The following is a 20000-nucleotide window of genomic DNA, read 5'->3' on the forward strand; positions in this document are numbered from 1 at the left end:
GGATGATGTTTTTGTTTATTTATTTATTTTTGTTGTTTTCTAAGTTTTTTATCTTTTTTTTTTACCGCGACAGCCTCAGTGAGTTGCCGGATGATGTTTTTGTTTATTTATTTATTTATTTGTTGTTTTCTAAGTTTTTTTTATCTATTTTTTTTACCGCGACAGCCTCAGTGAGTTGCCGGATGCTTTTTTTCTCTCTGGTTTGTTGTTTTCTTGTCTAATTTTCTCCTTTATTTTTATTTATTGCTTGGATTATCTTTTTTCTTTCTTTTTTTTCTTAATTATTTTCTTTGTTTTCTTTTTCCTTTTTTATTTTGTGATTTTGCTGCTTTGTTTTGGATTTTGTTGAATAATTATGCTGTTTATAGAGTTAAGCTTTATTCTACTCCTTCCCTTTCTATCCTTCTCCTCTCCTTTCCTCTCTTTTTTATCTTCTTCCTCTCCTCTCCTCTCCTCTCCTCTCCTTTACTTTGCCTCTCCTCTCCTCTCCTCTCCTCTCCTCTCCTCTCCTCTCCTTTACTGCCTCTTCTCTCCTCCTTTCCTTTGCCTCTCTCTCCTCTTCTCCTCTCCCTCTCTCCTCCTCTCTCTCCTCCTCTCCTCTCATTCACTCTATTCATCATCCTCCCCTATTACATTCATATCCTTATCCCTTCATCTACTCTCTCTCTCTCTCTCTCTCTCTCTCTCTCTCTCTCTCTCTCTCTCTCTCTCTCTCTCTCATGGTCATCACTTATTTTTAAAACCTTTCTCCTTGACACTCTTTCAAATCCTTCAGAAAATTATATAAGGACTAATTATTATTATTATTATTATTATTATTACTTAGAGAAAAAAAAATGACAAACTTAAAGAAAGAAGAAAAAGAGGAAAAAATGACAGAATAATGAATTGTCTACTGAAGGAGAGACAAAAGAGAGAGAGAGGAAGAATAAAGAGGAAAAGGAGGAAATCTGAATAAAGAGCAGAGATGAAAGAGAAGAGCTAGGAAGGGGAAGGGGAAGAGGAAGGGAAGGGGAGAGAGAGAGAGAGATTGAAAGACAGAGGGGAGATAAGAGCTTAAAGGGAAGAGGGGAAGGAAGGAGGGAAGATATTAGGTGAGGGGAAAGACAAAAGCTAGAGAGAGAGAGAGAGAGAGAGAGAGAGAGAGAGAGAGAGAGAGAGAGAGAGATTAAGAAGAAAGAGGAAAGGAAGAGAGAAAAAGTTAAGATATAGAAGAGAGAGAGAGAGAGAGAGAGAGAGAGAGAGAGAGAGAGAGAGAGAGAGAGAGAGAGAGAGAGAGAGAGAGAGAGAAGAAGGAGGTGAGGACTAAGAAAAGAGAGGAATAAAGAGGAAATAGGAAGGGAAGGGGGAGGGAGAAAAATAAAAAATAAAGGAAGAGAGAGAGAAGAGAGAGAAGAGACAGAAAACAAAAAGAAATAAGAGAGAAAAAGAAATAGGAGAGGTGAAGAGAGAGAGAGAGAGAGAGAGAGAGAGAGAGAGAGAGAGAGAGAGAGAGAGAGAAGAAGAGATGGGAGAAAAACAAAATGAATAGATAAAGAGATGAAGAAAGAGAGAGAAGATAGATAGAGAAGAGAGGAAAGAGAGAGAGAGAGAGAGAGAGAGAGAGAGAGAGAGAGAGAGAGAGAGAGGGGAGACACACAAGGGGGGAGGTGAGGGAGCCCTGAGGTTAGTGTTCCCCTCAACAGACCTTGTCGAGCCTCTCCTGGGCAGGGCCGCAGGTTACCAGTGACATCACACCCCCAGTAAGTCATCTAACCTCTACCCACAATCCTCTCTGTACCCTGGCCCTCCCCCCCCTTTGTATACTTTCCTCTGTACCCTGCCCGCCCCCATCTGTACCCTTCCGTCTCTCCTCTGTACCCTTTCCTCTCCTCTCTGTACTCTGCCTTCCCCTTCCTGTACCCTTCCCACCCCCCAGTACTCTCCCTCCTCCTCCCCATATCCTGCCTTAGTCCTCTGTACCCTCCCCTCCCCTTCCTGTACCCTACCTTAGTCCTGTGTACCTTTCCTGTATCCTTTCATAGTCATTTTGTACCCTGCTGTCATCCTCTGTACCATATCATAACCTTTTGTACCATTTCTGTAACTTTGTACCCTTTCCTTCAAGTCTTCTGTACCCTGTCTTAATCCTCTGTACCTCTCATTGTCCTTTTCAGCCATTTTGTACCGTACCATTGTTCTCTGTACCATACTATAACCCTTTGTACCACTTCTGTAACTCTCTGTACCTTGTTTTATCACCTTTGTACCTTTCTGTAACCTGTATCCTTTTTGTACCATTCTGTTGCCATTCTCTCTGTATTTCCTTCTGTACCATTCTATTTGTACTTTTCCATCCAGTGTACCCTTTCCATTTTCTCAACTCGTGTACCATTTTTTGTCTCCTGTATCTCTAATGTACCCTTGTAATGTACCCTATGTGGATTTCTGTACCATTTATATACAGGTAGTCATGTTTTCTTGTTCTTGTTGTTGTTTTTGTTCTTGTTTCCTTTTCCTGGTCTGACTTGTCATGTTTCTCTGGGTTGTGTTCAGAAACGCTTTGTCCTCTCTCCCTGACTATTTTCCAAGGCCACAGAGATAACTAGCGGGGTTTTCAAGAGTGTTTCTTCATTTAACCTTGTAGAAATCTTGTTAATCTGTCACTAGAGCCATGAAAATCTGTAGAAATCTTGTTAATCTGTCACTAGAGGCTTGAAAAACTCTAGAAATCTTGTTAATCTGTCACTAGAGGCTTAAAAACTATAGAAATCTTGTTAATCTGCCACTAGAGCCATGAAAATCTGTAGAAATCTTGTTAATCTGTCACTAGAGCCATGTAAAACTGTAGAAATCTTGTTAATTTGTCACTAGAAGCTTAAAACTATAGAAATCTTGTTAATCTGTCACTAGAGGCACAAAATTCTGTAGAAATCTTGTTAATCTGCCACTAGAGCCATGAAAATCTGTAGAAATCTTGTCAATCTGTCACTGGAGCCATGAAAAACACCCTTGAAAACCCCCTATAGCTTCATCTGGATCCTGGAAAAAGCATATAGTGGTGAGATGCATAAGTGTTTCAGAATATTCTGCTCTAAAGTCCTTGCTGTTTACTCGTATCCTTCCCACAATCCTCTGTACTCATTATTACAAACGTTTATGAGTCTTTATTCTATCGCTGACTTTACTCTTCATCACTCTTCATCACACACACAAACACACACACAATCATTTCCCAACATTCTGGTAGTCTGTCTTCATTGTGGCCCTTTCTATTACTCCCAATGTTCCTCCCAGCGTCCGTTCATGGTCGTTTTTAACCTGAGTGGTCCCTTTAGTTCCACCAAGGCACAGTCCCCCTCCTGTGACCCACCACTCCCCAGCAGCTCTTTGTTTTGTTTCGTGTCTCAGTATTTCAGAAGTGGCTGTGTGTTGAAGCTGTGTGCTCTTGTAGATGCTGCCTGTGTGTGTGTGTGTGTGTGAGTGTGAGTGAGTGTGAGTGAGAGAGAGAGAGAGAGAGAGAGAGAGAGAGAGAGAGAGAGAGAGAGAGTGTATTAACGTTGGTAGTTGTGTGTGTGTGTGTGTGTGTGTGTGTGTGTGTGTGTGTAGGTGTTGTGTAGTAGTGTCATTGTTAGTCTCCACCTCCCTGGTGTGTGCCTGACTGAGCCTGCTGAGCCTCCTGGTGTTGTTGCTGTTGCTGTTGTCGTCGTTGTTGTTGTTATTGTCATTGTCGATGGTGTTGGCGCTGCCGCTGGTGTGGTGGCGCCAGGGCTGAGAGGTGCGGCGTGAAGGCCCTGAGTATTGTGGCTGGCTGGGGTGCCGGCGGAGGGGCGGCACTGAGCCCTTGTTTGCCAACAGGGTCGTCACCGGGACGCTCCGGGGACGAGTCCAACTCTTCAGACCCAACCCTGCGTGGCCCCTCCCTGCACCACCACCACCATAACCTCCACCAGGAGCTGCAGGTGCTGGTGGTGGGCAGTGACCTCACCCGTCGACCCCAGCAGCAGCAGCAGCAGCAGCAGCAGCAGCAGCAGGGAGGCTTGGCAGCTGGTGGCAGGAAGGGCCAGCGGGACAACGTGGTGAGGTGTGTGTTGCCGCCCACCACCCCTGCCCCCGCCTGTGTCCCCACAGCGGCCGCCCTGGTGGGCGGGGTGGGGCTACCCAGCCTGGCCTTGGACGACCCGCAACTGTTGGAGACGTCTGTCTGACCGCCTGCCCGGCCTGCCTGGCCTGCCTTGGCCTCTGCCTGACACCCGCCGCCCAGCACGGCACCCGAGGCAGCGGTGCCCCGGTAGTGCCTGCTTAGTGGGGCGCCAGCATGCGGCAGCCTCACCGCCAGCCTGGGTAGGGCAGCACCCTGGCCACCCCCAGCATGGCACTGTTGCAGGCTTGTGCCACGCTGCTCTGCTCCTGCACCACCCTACCCCTCCCCCCTTGCCCTCCACACCACACCAACACACCACCACTGCCTCCCCTGCCTGCCTCACACCCCTGCATGCCACCCTGCACACTGCAGTGCCTCAGAAATAGTGCTACACTGGACACCTCCCTGCACTGGTGCCTCCCTCTCTACCTTACCTCCCCCCTCCCTTCATTAACCCTGGCCACTCCTGCCCTCTCCCCCTTCCAGTGCTTACCTTAGCCATGAGTGTTGGGGTGTGTGATGTCACCTCAGTAAGCCAATAACCTCACCTTGTCAGTAGAGCAGCCATTAACCTCACTGGTGGAGTGTCTTGCCACAGCTGCCCAGCCACAGCAGCAGCCACACACCACCCACCACCGCAGCGACAGGTGTGGCGGCCAGCTCTGTGCTCTGTGGCCCAGGTGATGTAGAGCTTAACAAGGCGTGTCCTGAGGTGAGTTGCATCTTGAGGCACCTGTGAGAGTGTTCCTTCACCACTGAGGAAGAGAGACTTGCAGAGGTAGTGGTTAGTGGCTCCATAACACTAGTAACACAGTGCCTAGTGCCTCCCTAACACCAGTGGACCGTAGTGGTGAGTGGCTCCTTAACACTGGTGATGTAGTGATGAGTGGGTCCTTAATACTGGTGATGTAGTGGTGAGCGAGTCCCTAACACTGGTGGAGCTTAGTGGTGTAGTGGTTGGTGGGGAGGAGCAGAGGCTGGCTAGGTTGGCAGAGATATTGTATTGTAAAGCACATTAGTCACTTTTCTGTTGTTCAAGTAAGTGAGGGATGTGATGCAAGCTTGGCAGTAACATGGCATACCTGGAGACAGTCATTCAAGGGTCAGTGTTGAAGTGAGTTGCCAGACCAGCACCGTAGCCACCCTCTGCAGTGCCACCCTACTGTGCCGCCTGTAGGGTGACAACATCTTCACCACCTACATGACTCCTTCTCCTGCAGATTCCACGGCATTCCAAACTCGTGATGGTCTGTGGCAGCACAACACCAAGACCCCAAAGTCTCCCCCCGTGGCGTGTAGCAGCCGGGAGCCTTGTGTGTCAAGAGCCAAGACTCGCCGGCAAGCTGAGGTGGCCGTCCGGACCTTTGCAGACCGTGGCCACAGGTCGCCGGTGCAGTGGCTGGGCTAGGCAAGCTGGCCGGCGGATGGACTTGCCCCCATTCCTACCCCTCGTCACTGGTGTAGACATTGACAGTCGCTCTACACCCTCTACCTATTTAAAAAGACATGTATGCGTATATTTATAACCGATCGGTGTATGTGGCATATTCCTGTACGTGATTCCCAGCACACGTGTCGCAGACTGTTCCAAGAGGCCATGGTGTGGGTGAGGAAGTGACGAAGCAGCAGCAGGAGGAAGAGGAGGAGGAGTGTGTCAGTCTTTGCTCAGAAATAAGTGATCTTTTAGGGGGACTGTTGCATGAGCTAGAGGAGAGGAGAGACTCAATGCAGCCTTATTCAAATGTCAGAAGCCTTTTAGTGAGACTGGACGAGAGCAACTAGCCTAAGTGGGTCTCATTCACAGTGAGATGAGGTGGAGGTGTGAGTGTGTGTGTTGCAGGCCTAGGAGAGAGGCAGTGTGTGTGTGTGTGTGTGTGTGTGTCCGTCTTTACACATACCTGGAAGTGTAAATCTTAATGGATGTTATGGCCTGTGTGAATTTTGGCCATTTTTTTAACATATACTGGAGAGGAATGTGAGATGAGAGGAGTGGTTGTGTGTGGCAGTGTTGTGTATTGCTGTTATCTGTCTCTCTTTTGTGTTCCTTCATGCAGGTGTTCCCTCGTTAGTGAATCCAAAAGGTGTGCACAACTTCATACCTGTTCATTAAGGGTGGTGGTTTACCTGTATGTGTGTGTGTGTGTGTGTGTGTTTGTGTTTGTTTTCCAATAGTACCCACACATTACATCTAAACGCAACACTAACTCAAATACCAACACTTCATAATGTATCCAAAATTATTCTTCAACTAACACAAACCTTAAGTTACAATACATTAGCCTGAGACTTGGCTAACTATTAATTTTTTGAGGGAACTGCCAATCATGTGAGCCTTTTTTTTTTTTCTCAATTTTTTCTCCTTATTTTCTGTTACCCTTGTCCCACTTCTGCATAAAAAAAGTATAAAAAAATCCAGGTATAAGATTCAAAGTTTCAAATACATACAAACACCTGGAGTAAATAATGGCAAAGTGTGACAATAAGGAGCTTCATACCACTGTTACACTTGATATACCCGGCGACTTGTACACCCACAAGCATACACTGTCCCTCCATCTTAGCCAGTGTTGAATTACCCTGCGTTTCTTTCCATGTGTTGAATGAATATGAGGGAGTGTACTGTGTGTGTCTGTGAGTGTGTGTGTATTCTGTATTGCCTCATACCTGTGTAGCATTAGTGTTCATCTGTAATAACTATGTGGTGGTGTGTATGTGTGTGTAGGGGTGGGGTGTGGTTGTCAGGTGGTGCTACAGAGAGGCAGAACCAGAGACTTGGCAAGGCATGTAACAGAACCCAACATTTCCGCACTTGTCTCTTCTAAAATGGTAATGATAGGTCGCTTTGATGCACCAATTTTTGCGTTCTATCCAAAGCTTCCATTCGTGTGATACAAACAACAGCCTTAGTGCCGGCCTCACTAGCTGGCATGGTGCTCCTTACCCAGGCCACTCCATTCAGGTTCTGTTTTGTACCAGGACTTGAGATGTGATAGGTGTGGTGTTGGTGAAGTCTGGCAGGTGTGTGTGGTGAAGTAAAGAGTCGTTTTTCAAGTGGGTGGTTTGTTCATGTTTAGCTTTGTGTGGTTTTGGTAGGTGAGTAAAATTAGCATACACGAATTGGTTGATCATGTATTTATCACTTTTTTATTACTGTCTTCCTTTATTTCTCCCTTCTGTTCTAGTAATCTTCCTTTTTTATTTCATTTTTCTTCAATTCTACCTTTTTCCAGATTGTTTTCACACACATAAAGTGGTTGATTATGTATTTAGCACCCTTTTTTTAATTAGTTTGTTTTTCTTTATAATTACAGTTTAGGGTGAAGTATTTAGGTGTTTTTCAAGTTAAGGGTGTTTTGTTTAGTGAGCTTTATACAGTTCTCGTAGGTGTATAAAATTAGTTTGTTTTTTTATATTTGCAGCTTAGGTGAGGTAATAATTATTTGTCTCAAGTTAAGAGTCATTTGTTTTAAGCTTTATTTGTATGGTGTGAAAAATTACCTATATTTTTTTTTTATTTACATTTGGAGTTTCTAAGCATTTCTAGCATTGTGTATCTTCGTTTTTTGCATCTTGGTTATCAAAAAAATCATATGCATTGAAAACATACAGCTAGAAAGACTCCAGAAGAACCATTTAGCCCAGAAATGATAGTGTGTAGACTCAGAGTTAGCGTGCGGAATAGCTCACCACTTGTTGCACTTCCTACTTTCAGAGACTAAACGTATAAAACATGGACCACTTCACCAAATTTTTGCATGAGATACACTGTGGTCCATAATTCCGAGACATTTCTGCGCCTCATCTCCACTACTTGTAAAGGGCTCTAGTTGAAGTGACAAGGATTTTTAGGGTGTTTTGTCTTTCTAGTGCTATGTTAATAAACTTCTGTATTAGCAACAGGTCAAACACTTTTCAAAGGGCTCTAGTTGAAGTGACAGGTTTTTAAAGGTGTTTCTGTAATTCTAGTGCAATATTAAAGTTTCTGCATTAGCAACAGGACAGATGCTCTTTTTCACAAAGCTCTAGTTGAAATGACAAGGATTTTTAGGGTGTTTTGTCATTCTAGTGCAATGTTAACAAGGTTTCTTCATTATCGACAGGACAAACGCTCTTTTTCATGGGGCTCTAGTTGAAGCGCCACAAATTTTTAAGGGTGTTTCTGTCATTCTAGTGCCATGTTAGTAAGGTTTCTGCATTAGTAACAGGACAAATGCTCTTTTCAAAGGGCTCTATTTAAAGTGACAGGTTTTTAAGGGTGTTTCTCTAATTCTAGTGGCAAGTTAACAAGATTTCTGCATTAGCAACAGGACAAGCACTCTTTTTCACAGAGCTCTATTTAAAGTGACACAGATTTTTAAGGGTGTTTCTGTCATTCTAGTGGCAAGTTAACAAGATTTCTGCAGTAGCAACAGGGCAAATAAGCTTTAGAACTCGGCTAATTGTATCTGGCCCTTAAAGATGGTCGCCGTGAGAGAGGGAAGCATTTCTGAAGACGCCACACACACTGACAAGCGTAGATAAAGACTCCTGACACCGTTCTCACATTTATTCCTTTCAGAGACAAGTGCTGGAACTGTTTGCCCTTCATGTGTCATCCTGTGCCCTGTGACTTGCCTCTTGTCTGCCTCTTGTCTGCCTGTGTGCCTGTGTCAATCTGCGTCCTGTCTGTCTGGATAACGCAAACCATTTTTCTCATTACCTTGTGTCACTGGTCATCTGGTCACCTGGTCATCCATCTTCCAGTCTTCAAAGGTCAGAAAATCTCAGTCTAGGTCATGTAAACCATTTTTTTCTGTGCATTTGTTTGTGTGTTTGGTTCATCTGCTCTTCAATTTCCCAGTCTTCAAAGGTCAGAGAGAGAGAGAGAGAGAGAGAGAGAGAGAGAGAGAGAGAGAGAGAGAGAGATTGTGTAGAAAGCAGTTGAATAGTTGAATGCAAAGGCTAGAGAGAGAGAGAGAGAGAGAGAGAGAGAGAGAGAGAGAGAGAGAATTTGAGTGTAAGTGTGACTGTGTGTGTGTGTTTTAAGCAGTTGAATGCAAAGAGAGGGAGAAAGTTTGAGTGTGTGTGTGTGTGTTAAGCAGTTGAATGCATTAGTTAGTTGCTATTGTTGATACTGCTAGTGCTGCTTTTTCCTACCAGTGTCTCTCCTTCCTCTCACCTTTTTATATAAACAGTGATGTGACAGTGTCTTTTTGGTTAGTGTGTGGCATATCTCTCTTTTTGTATGTATTATTCTTACTTAGCTTGCAGACTACAGTACAAGCATTCTCTCTCTCTCTCTCTCTCTCTCTCTCTCTCTCTCTCTCTCTCTCTCTCTCTCTCTCTCTCTCTCTCTGATTTGAATTTTTCTTTATACTTTTTTCCTTGATTTTTTTTTTCTTTAAAGTTTTCTGTCTTAATTAATCTCCTCCAGCTGACTTTAATTTCTCCTTTCTCTAACTTTCTATCTTTACTTTTCTCTCATTTTCTTTTCCTTTCTTTATTTTCATTCGTTGACCATTTTTCTACTTTTTTACATTATTATTTTTCCTTTTTCAGTAATAAGTTTCTCTCTCTCTCCTCTCCTCTCCTCCTTCCTCCCTCTCCTTCCCTCTCTCTCTCTCTCTCTCTCTCTCTCTCTCTCTCTCTCTCTCTCTCTCTCTCTCTCTCTCTGTCTGTCTCTCTCTCTCCGGACACAAGCACACACAGAATGAACACATGAGCACCATCCCCTCCTGCCCCATTCCCTCCCTCCCATACACCCACCATTGCATCCCATACCCAGCCCTCTTTAACTACCCATACCTTGTCCCTCCCTTTTTGAAATTTTATATATAAACAACGTAGTTACAGAATGTATATGAATAGCAAAGTAAAAAGGAAGAAAAAGAAAACGTGGCATATATTTAGTTTTTTGTACCTGCCTCTGTGTTTTTCCTAGCTATAGAGTAAAGAGGAGAGGTAAATGGTTGTGTGTGTGTGTGTGTGTGTGGGTGGGTGTGTGTGTGGAGGGGGTTTATTTTATTTTTTATTTTATTTATATTTTTTTTGCTCTTTTGATGTATGTGTGTGTGAGTGAGTGAAAGGGTGAGAGAGAGAGAGAGAGAGAGAGAGAGAGAGAGAGAGAGAGAGAGAGAGAGAGAGAGAGAGAGAGAGAGAGAGAGTGGGTTTATTTCATGTTCATCATTGTTTTTTTTATTTTGTCTCCAAAGTGTTGAGTTTGATGTATGAAAATGTTCCTGATGGCTTACAGAGAGAGAGAGAGAGAGAGAGAGAGAGAGAGAGCTTTATTTAACCCAGCTTCCCCAGTTAAGGGTACAAAACTCGACAAGAAATCCGTTCGTTCACAACCCCCCAAAAACAGGAAGAAGAAAATTTATCTCGTTCCAAATAGATTAGCAAATTTAGGTTTAGGAAAGACCAGATAAATGTCCGTGTGTGTGTGTCCCAGTCTCAAGTAGTTATGACCCAGTAGTAGAGGAATTTATAGACGAAGAGAAGGGTCATGAGTCTCGTATCCTGAAACCTTTCCTCTCAACTCCACTTCATTTAAGAGGCTGTGGTTAAAGTTACACAGGGTTTTAAGGGAGTATTTGTAGTTCTAGTGAGAGATAGACCAATTTCCTACAGTATCATCAGGAGAAACACACTGGAGAACCTGGCAATTGATCTCAGTGGCCTTGGAAAATAGTTGTGGTGAGAGAGAGGAAAGAGTTTGAGAATATGAGCCTTTGTGTGTGTGTGTGTGTGGAGCAGAGGTGATGCTGCTTTTTGCTTCCAATAATGTATCCTTGCGTCCATTGATATACCTCCTTATTTTATTGTGTAAGGCTGTTGTTGCTTCTATACTACTACTACTACTACTGCTACTACTCTTCCTTCTACTCTTCCTTCTCTTTCTAATTTATTTCAAAATCTACTACTACTACTACCACTACTACTACTACTACTACTACTACTACTACTACTACTACTACTTCCGTCCGTGTGTGGCTTTGTATTTTTAATTGACGGGAAAAAAAAAAAAACTAGACTACCTTGAGAAAAGCATCGTTCGTCTTGCTAATAATGAGTCTAGGATGACCGAGGGATTGAAATCAAAAGTCTTGAACATCAAATCTCTGTTTCATGCCTTCTGTTTTATTGTGAAATGTGCCTTAATGTACCTGTGTGTGTGTGTGTGTGTGTGTGTGTGTGTGTGTGTATTAGAGGTTCATTCAAGAAGTGGTTTGTCTTGTGAGTCAGAGGAGGAGGTCAGAAGGAGAGAGTGAGTGGAAGGGAGAGGACGTGAAGTGAGAGGAGAGGAAGGAGAGGGAAAGAATCTGAAGGACGAGAGAAGAAGAGAAGATTTTGCGTGTTCGTTTTCTAAGGTGAGTGTTTTGTCTGTTGTGTTAGTGAGGAGTTAGGAGTGACAGGGTTAGCATGTTAGATGTTCCTTTGGCTGTTTACGTCATTTATTTTAATTTGATGTACCCTTAAAGTAGTGCTTTCATATCCCTGCTGCTTAGTTTCTTATGTCACAAAATATTTTAGTGTACTTGCTTCTACTTTAAAAAAACATTAGTAATTGATTTTTACACTTCTACCGAAGGATTGTTTTTTGTGATTATTTTTTACGAACTTAATTAAAAAAACATTAGGATTATTTTTAAGCTTCTATTTAAAAAACCTAATTTTACCAATTTGCTTTTAATGTTTTAAGCTAAAGAAAAAAAACTATTAATTTTACTAGCTTGCTTTTCATTTTTTATTTTACTAGTTTTTTTTAAACTAGAAGCTTTTAAAAAAAATTAGAAGCTTAAAAATTATTAATTTTCCTAACTTCCTTTTCATCTTGTAAGCTTCTACTTAAAAAAACGTGACTAATATTACTAACTTGCTTTTCATACAGTCCTCTTTTCCCTCTTAGCTATCAGAGTGTTCTATCACAATCCTGTGTTGATGTTTCCCACTCTGCAATTCACTACATTTTTAACTAACCCTCCAGTGTGGTTAGTGTTGGGAATTATTAATCTGGGTGTGGTTGTAGGCATTATTTATCATTGTTGGATGGAGGTAACAAGGTAATGATTGTCTCTGGATATAATATAAAGCTGGAAATAATTTAAGTTTAACCATGTCAGTACTGAGACACATTTTTACCTTGAGATTTGTGTATGCTTAGATAATTTTATTGACATTAATGTAAGTCAGAAAATGAATGGCCACAGTTTTCACTATTTTAATCCCCCACATAAGTTTCTGAAGCTGTATAAAATATTATTTGAAAAAAAGAATATGGAAATGTATCACATGGTACTGAAGGGTTAAAAGTAGACATGAGGCAGTATTAATTTGAAAATCTTTGTTAGTAGAAGTAACAAAGTTTTGTGTATATATAGAATGTTTAGCATGAGTAGAGGAGCAATCTCCACAAGTAGAGAAATAATAAACTTTCATGTCCTTGTAAGATACCATAGTGTGTTGTATGATTACAGGATGCTGGACGTGTGTGTGAAGTAGCAGCCACCACCACCATCACCCCCTGGCCCCCTCGTCCCAGAAGATGGTCCTTCGTGGTAGCAATAATTTTGAAACATGAAATTATTTTCGAGTTTTGGGTATGATTAGAGGGGGAGGTGTTTGTGCATTGCAAATTCCCCCTAAGTCTTAGGAAATAGGAAAGGAATTAAGAAAGCATTTAGGACTTTTCCTTTTTTTCTAGAAGCTACAAAAGATAATCACGTATACAAGTCACCAGCAATTGAAAGATTGGCCAACCAGTTTTTCTCCCTCTTACATTAAAAAAAATTTTCCTTCCCACACAAAGCCATGAAGGAAGAGTGAGAATGGCAGCAACACAAGGAGCGGAACACAAGGTCCGCTCCCCACAAGGGCGCTCCAAGGCTGGATTTGGAGTTCCCATCCCATTTTTATTATTAATATTGAGAGGATTGGGAAGGAGAATTTGGGTGAGGGAGAGGAGAGGGACTAGGGGACATATCAGGTGGAGGGGAGGAGAGGAGAGGGACTAGGAGATTTTGGGTGGGGGGAGGAAAGGAGAGGAGAGGGACTAGGAGATTTTGGGTGGGGGGAGGAAAGGAGAGGAGAGGGACTAGGGGACATTTTGGGTGGGTGGGAGGAAAGGAGAGGAGAAGGACTAGGGACATTTAACATAAATAATAGGATAACAAGGGATAGTGTTGTTGAAGGGAATGTGTGGAGGGATGAGTGATAGAATGATTGAAGCTGTGAAGGAGTTTCTGGAGAGAATGTTGCGTGCTAGATGTATGGATTAGTAGGAACAATGGTGTCTAGCCTGTTTTGATGGGTTTTTATCTAGTCTGTTTTTAGTCTAGTCTTTTTTTGTCTAGTCTGTTTTGCTTTTTAAATGAATTAATTTACTTTTGTCCCCCCCCCACAGTAGCTGCCAATACCAAGGCCTGGCTGTGGAGCAATCCCGAGCCATCTGTACCGTCAAGATCAGGTGAGGCGCTACTAACCACATACCCAAGACAATCACCCTCTCACCAGCATACTTTCTCACAATCTTCTTCAGACTACCTTATTTCCTGCTGTCCTCTCACTGCTTTCATCCTGTGCTGTCAGTACACCACAATCACCACCAATCTTTGACACTTCCTTTGCTCACCTGTACACTCTGCCTTCACTTAAAATATCCTCCTCTCTAGTGGTACATTTCACCAGCAATATCCTCCTCTCTAGTGGTACATTTCACCAGCATACTCGCTTACACTTCCTGCTGTTCACTCACTGCTCTCTCACCCTCTACTGTCATGTACACCACAATCACCACCAATCTTCCACACTTCCTTTGCTCACCTGTACACTCTGCCTTAACTACTAAAATATCTTCTCACAGCATAGTTTCCTGCTTCTATAGTTTTTCTACTCTATTTCTTGCCTTTCTATACACAAAAGCTGTTGCTACTACTATAAAATTTTTCCTTCCTATACACAATCTGCTGCTCCTCTTGTCCTAAACTTTGTCCTTCCTTCCTATACACAAGTTACTCCACCTCCTACTCTGTCCTGAACTTACCATTCCTTCCTGATCATCACACTCACTACTGTTGAAGGAATATTGACTGAATTTTGTAGTGTAGTGTTTAGTTGTGGCTGTGGTGAGGTGACAGGGCTGGTGGAAGCTTGCTGTGTGTGTCAGGAATCAAAACAATGTGTATTCTATCTAACACTGCTTTATATCTCAGTGACACTGATGAACTGCACAATTAAGAAGTGTTCTTGTCTCTTCAACAGGCTTGCTTGTGATGGGGTGAGGAAATGTCGTCACCACTGTTTACGAAAATGTGATGCCGATTCACTAGTGGGACCAGGAACCCCACCCTCCTCACCACTGGAGAGAGGAGGACAAGTGTCTCTTCCCCAGCAGCTGAAGAATTTGTGGGGTGATCATCAGCCTGCCCTGTGTCCACAGAGCACTCAATGACCAGCCAGCCCCCCCCCACCTCACTGAAGAGTATATGTAAACTGGGAAGTTAAAAAGGGGGAATAGGCCTTCACAAAAACCTTATGTACAGTCAGTTACCTTGGAAATCTCTGGAGAGAGATTTTATTGTCCAGAGATTTCCAAGGTAGCATTTCTAAGATTGCAGAGTAACAATGAAAAACAAGTTCAGTTTCCAAAAGAAATCTTACAAGACCTCTGGAAGCTTTAAGAGTATTTTGACTCAGTGCAGTTTTTGAGGCCTTTCTGTCAATTTTCAGTTTCACTTACCAATTTTTTTTTTTTTTCAATGTGGTTTGTGTGTTTCTGGTGAAATGAAAACTGATTGATGTTCTACATTCGTCACAAATGTGTACTTTTCAAGCTCTGCCTACCTCTTTCCCAACAATCTTAAGGGGACCTGTGGGAAATCAGCATTTTTGGATAGGTGAGCATTAATTTGTAAATTGAGTAATGCAAGTTGCAAGTCAGGTCTAAAATCAACAAACAAAATCTATGAAGATACAAACTACACTATTGACAGCGGCAACAACAACTGTTAGGTTATGCTGAACCTGAGTAGCATTGTCAACTATAGCAGCGCTGTCAATATAAATTCACTGTAGACTCACCATGGTTACTAACCTAATTTTATTTAACCTGTATACAAAATGTAGTGAAATGTCAGCAACGCTCACCTCAGCTGCTGTCAAAGGTGTATATACTTTGTGATTGTTGATTTTTGACCTGTTTTGCAATGTGCATTACTTGATTTAATGCTTTCCCACCAGTCCCCCCAAGATCACTGAGGGAGAGGTAAGCACAAGTTGAAAAATTCATTACTTGAAAAATACACATTTGTGACAGAAATGAGATAGACAGTCAATCAAATACACTAACTACTCATCTCACCAGAAACATTAGCACAATACACTACTCATCTCACCAGAAGCACATCACAAAAATTGTTGGTTGGTGACACTGAAAATTGTACACAATCTTTTTTCCATTTTCCTAAAACTAAAAAAAATTAGTTTTATGAAGCCTTCTTCCTCTATTTTATCCTCAAAAGTTGGGTGGGCAGGCCAGGACAGCCAGGATCCTACTCCTCTTGTGTTGCTGAGAAAGAAATTTTCATATAGCAAAAGAATACCTCATGATATGTACCAAAGCAAATAAGTGATGATACATGATGCACTGCTGCACCAGAATGTGAGGAGAGGAACAGGAAGGAACCACATGGTTTTCTGCACTCCTTTTACTGTTGTAGCCATGAGAGGTGGTGGTAGTGGTAGCAGCCTCTCCTGTTATGTTCTTGTTTCAGTTCTGGTAAGCTGCAAAATAAAGTCAGATATAAAATAATCTTACCATTTAAAAAGAAAAAAGCGTTATAAAAGTTTAGTGTCATCAAATATAGCAAATCACAGCAAAGAAGTGAAACAAGCACTACTCTCCACTAGAATAACTTGCTGCCGCATGGACGAGAGGAGAGGAACAGCAGAGAAGGGCTTCTTGGTACTGTGACTGCTTGTGGTGGTGTTAGAAGTGGACAGGAGGATGGGCGAGTTTGGTGGTGTCACAGGTGGGAATGGCTGTGTGGATGGCTGTGACCTGCAACAATCATCAACATCAACATCCACCAGATACATGTGTTATTTGTGTTAATTCTCAATCTGTTTAGGTGTTATTTGTGTTAATTCTCTCAATCTGTTCCAATGTTCACACCTGGCAAAGCTACCAAATAAAGGGCAAGGCAACCAGTGTGTATTATTATTCCTCATGTTATTTAAATTCAGTATTCCTTTAAAGTTTGATCCTAAAAACCCACCCTCTTCCATTACCCCAAAACTACACTACCTTCCCCGAGTCACCCTCTTCCACTACCTCATCTTATTCTGGTACACATGCCTAATGTTCTTAAATGTAGCACCCTTTTACTATCTGCAGGAAAAAACACAGAACCACAAAACTGACTTCAAACACCCCAAAACTACACTAACTTTCTCCGAGTCACCCTCTTCCATTACCTCGTCGTAATCTAGTACACATACCTTGTTTTCTTAAATGTAACGCCATTTTACTATCTGCAGGACTAAAACACACTCGCAGAACCACAAAACTGACATAAAACACCCTCACACTACACCAACTTCCACACAAATCACCCTTCATCTATTACCTCCTGTTCTTAAATTTTGCATTCTTATAAATTTTGCAGGACTTAAATAAAATACTTGCAGAACCACAGACTGACTTCAAATCACCTCAAAACCACATGCACTTCCCAAAATTGTCCATCAACTCGTCTCATTCCAGCACACGTACCTCTTATTCTTAAATTCAGTATTCTTATGTCTCCAGGACCTAAAAAAAACAAATGAAATTAAAAAACCACAACTGACAACACCCTCAAACTACACCACCTTCCACACAAATCACTCCTATCACTCCTTTTCTCCTCTCCTCTCACAGCTCCCTAATGACACTCTCCTCTCCTCTCACAGCTCCCTAATGACACTCTCCTCTCCTCTCACAGCTCCCTAATGACTCCCTCTCCTCTCCTCTCACAGCTCCCTAATGACTCCCTCTCCTCTCCTCTCACAGCTCCCTAATGACTCACTAACTAGCTGATCTATACACCGCACATCAATCAGGATGGATGGTGTGATGGTGAGGCTAACATTGCTATATATTACCTACCAAAATCCTGACATCTTCACAATAACACCTGATGGAATACTGGTGAACATGTAAATCAATAAAAACACCCTTCAATTTATTAATCTTTGGTGCAGTGACAAGATTGCAAGGCCACAAGCAAGCAAACAATAATCCACACCAAAGCCTGTATCAGTGCAGGTTAAAGAGGAAAGGTTCACATATACCTCGAGGTGAGTCATGCCACGGGGGAAGGCTCAGGGCAGGCCGCTGGGGGCATCCACTCAAGGAAAATCAAATAAGCGGAGAACAGTAACCAAGTGTGGCCTTTCATTTATTATTTACTTTTTTTCCTCACTTTATGTTGCCCTTAGCCAGATTAAATTTCCCTTCTTACATAGAAAAAAAAAAAAAAATAGTATAAAGGTGTAGCAGAAATATCACCCACGATTTAAAGGTTAACACACACACACACACACACACTCATAATGATACTACTACTACTACTACTACTGCTGCTGCTGCTGCTACTACTACTATCCCTCGTACACTTCCATTCCTCATACGTCCCTCCCATCACTACACTATACATTTCAGGCGGGCAACAGCAGGAAATGGCCGGGAAACACAGAACTGAAGGAAATGTTGAGGAGTTGACGCGGTGAGGGACAGGGGATGGTGGGGCGGGGGCTTTGTTCCCGGTCTTGGTGGGCGCCGAGGGGTCTGAACAGGGGTATACATAACTATTGCTTTATTTAACACAGTAATGGCTATTTATCTATTTTGGTGGTTAATTCTGGCTTTGCTTCACTCTCTGGGTCTGGAAACATAGGGGCGCGCAGCCAAACATTGGTGGACTGACCTGGGGGGGGAAGGCACGGCTGAGGTGCCCGTGGCTCAATATTTACGTACGTAATTCATTTTGAAAATCGCCAGAAGAAAAAAGCTGCCCAGACTGAAATGCACTGCACTTTTAAACGCAACAAACAGTTTAACTAATAAACAAAATATAATATCGTAACCGAGTGGATTGTTTACTTAGCGATGTCGAACGAAAGGTATGAATTTGAAATTAACGGGGTCACAAACACATCATAATGTCGAGAAGGAATCCAAGCCACACTGCGTTATATTACATTTTCTGAATACGAAAAATATCGGCTTTCCAGCCCAATAAAGAAAATACAGATCCCTTGTCGTACAAGAATTTTCGTTTTCTATTCTGGTACCGTTGAACATTTTGAATTTGAAAATACGAATAATTAAACTAAATCTTATGAAATATTATTACTTGGGTCATGTTTTTTATATTTTTCTAGTCTTATATCAAACACCAAAACAATACTAGGCGTGCAAATAAAAAAAAAGTTAAAATGATGGAATGCCGAAAGTGTTATTTCAACGAGAAACAAAAAACAGAGCTAGACACGATCTTATTACGGATTATACCTTGAATTACATTCTTATCTATAAATAAAATACAAAAACAATGCAAACTCTAACAACAAACGAGAAAAAATTGTGGCGTAGAGCCGAAGTAGTTTTTTTGCACCTTATTCTCAACATCCCCATCTCCCCTTCCCTCCCTCCCACACCCCTCCCAACCCCTCCACCTCCACCTCCTCCACCACAGAGCACCCTTAAAACACTTGCAAACACCTGCAAAACACTCGAAAAACACCCTAAATCATTTGTCTGCTGGGTGAGGGAAGGGGCGGGGCTGGCGGGGGTTGGTGGGCCGGGGCGCCAGGGATGGTGGTTGTGGTGGTGGTGTATGTACCTGTTGGGGTGTGAGGTGTGGTGTGTGGGGTGTGGTGTGTGTGTGGTGTGTGTGTGGTGTGTGGTGTGTGTGTGTGTGTGGTAGTTGTCGTAAAACAGGGGTAGCATGGAGACACCAGAGTCCATTATGAAAGTGTATTTACGGTAGCACAATACACAAGTGTAAACCGAGCGAAACGAGAGGCAGGAGGCGTAGAGTGTCGCCTGAGTCGACGGCGAGCGAGGACTGAGGGGAAGGATGTGACGTCAGACAAAGGGAGTATGGGAAAAACAAAGGACATGCTAACGTGTGTGTGGTGTGCGTTGGGTAGGGGGGGGGAATGTGTGCGCTGGGTGGGAGTTGGCATGTGTGCGTTGGGTGGCGGGGGCGTGTGTGTGTGGTGTGTGGGTGTGGTGTGGGTGGTGTGGGTGGTGTGCGTGTGTGATGTGGGTGGTGGTGATGTGTGGTGTGTGTGTGGGTGTGTGTGGTGGGTGGTGGTGTGTGGGTGGGGTGACGTGGTGTGTGGGGTGGGGTGGGGTGTGTGTGTGGGGTGGGGTGGGGTGGTGTGTGTGGGGGTGGTGGTGTGTGTGGTGTGGGGGTGTGGTGTGGTGTGGTGTGGTGTGGTGTCGTGTGGTGTGGTGTGGTGTGGTGTGTGGCGTGTTGGTGGTGGGTGGGTGGGTCATCAATATCCACCAGATACATCCACCAGATACATGTGTTATTTGTGTTAATTCTCTCAATCTGTTCCAATGTTCACACCTGGCAAAGCTACCAAATAAAGGGCAAGGCAACCAGTGTGTATTTATTCCTCATGTTATTTAAATTCAGTATTCCTTTAAAGTTTGATCCTAAAAACCCACCCTCTTCCATTACCCCAAACCTACACTACCTTCCCCGAGTCACCCTCTTCCACTACCTCGTCTTATTCTAATACATATACCTTGTTTTCTTAAATGTAGCACCATTTTACGATCTGCAGGACTAAAACACTCGCAGAACCACAACATAACACCCTCAAACTACACCAACATCCA

At 43.0% G+C, this 20000-nt stretch overlaps 1 protein-coding gene and 2 long non-coding RNA genes across 3 annotated transcripts in view; 2 read left to right on the plus strand and 1 right to left on the minus strand.

The window, feature by feature from the left end:
• Positions 1-9996, plus strand: part of LOC123512595 (blood vessel epicardial substance-like) — a 29535-nt gene extending 19539 nt beyond the window's left edge. Inside the window, 2 exon segments of the mRNA XM_045269022.1 lie at positions 3838-4063; positions 5344-9996. Of these exon segments, the coding sequence (XP_045124957.1) occupies positions 3838-4063; positions 5344-5368 (251 nt within the window). The 3' untranslated portion in view covers positions 5369-9996.
• A 3209-nt stretch (positions 9997-13205) lies between these two features.
• On the plus strand, positions 13206-16309 carry LOC123512769. The gene is made up of 2 exons (XR_006677178.1): positions 13206-13568; positions 14363-16309. It is a non-coding gene; the product is annotated as an uncharacterized LOC123512769 (long non-coding RNA).
• The window catches only part of LOC123512768, an 8814-nt gene continuing 4417 nt past the window's right edge, over positions 15604-20000 (minus strand). Inside the window, exons 2-3 of the long non-coding RNA XR_006677177.1 lie at positions 16875-16913; positions 15604-16160 (exon numbers count right to left, since the gene is read on the minus strand). This is a non-coding gene — a long non-coding RNA (uncharacterized LOC123512768). The remainder of the gene's footprint in view (positions 16161-16874; positions 16914-20000) is intronic.

This window comes from Portunus trituberculatus, chromosome 34 (assembly GCF_017591435.1).
Source record: "Portunus trituberculatus isolate SZX2019 chromosome 34, ASM1759143v1, whole genome shotgun sequence".
In the NCBI taxonomy this organism is placed as follows: Eukaryota; Metazoa; Arthropoda; class Malacostraca; order Decapoda; family Portunidae; genus Portunus; species Portunus trituberculatus.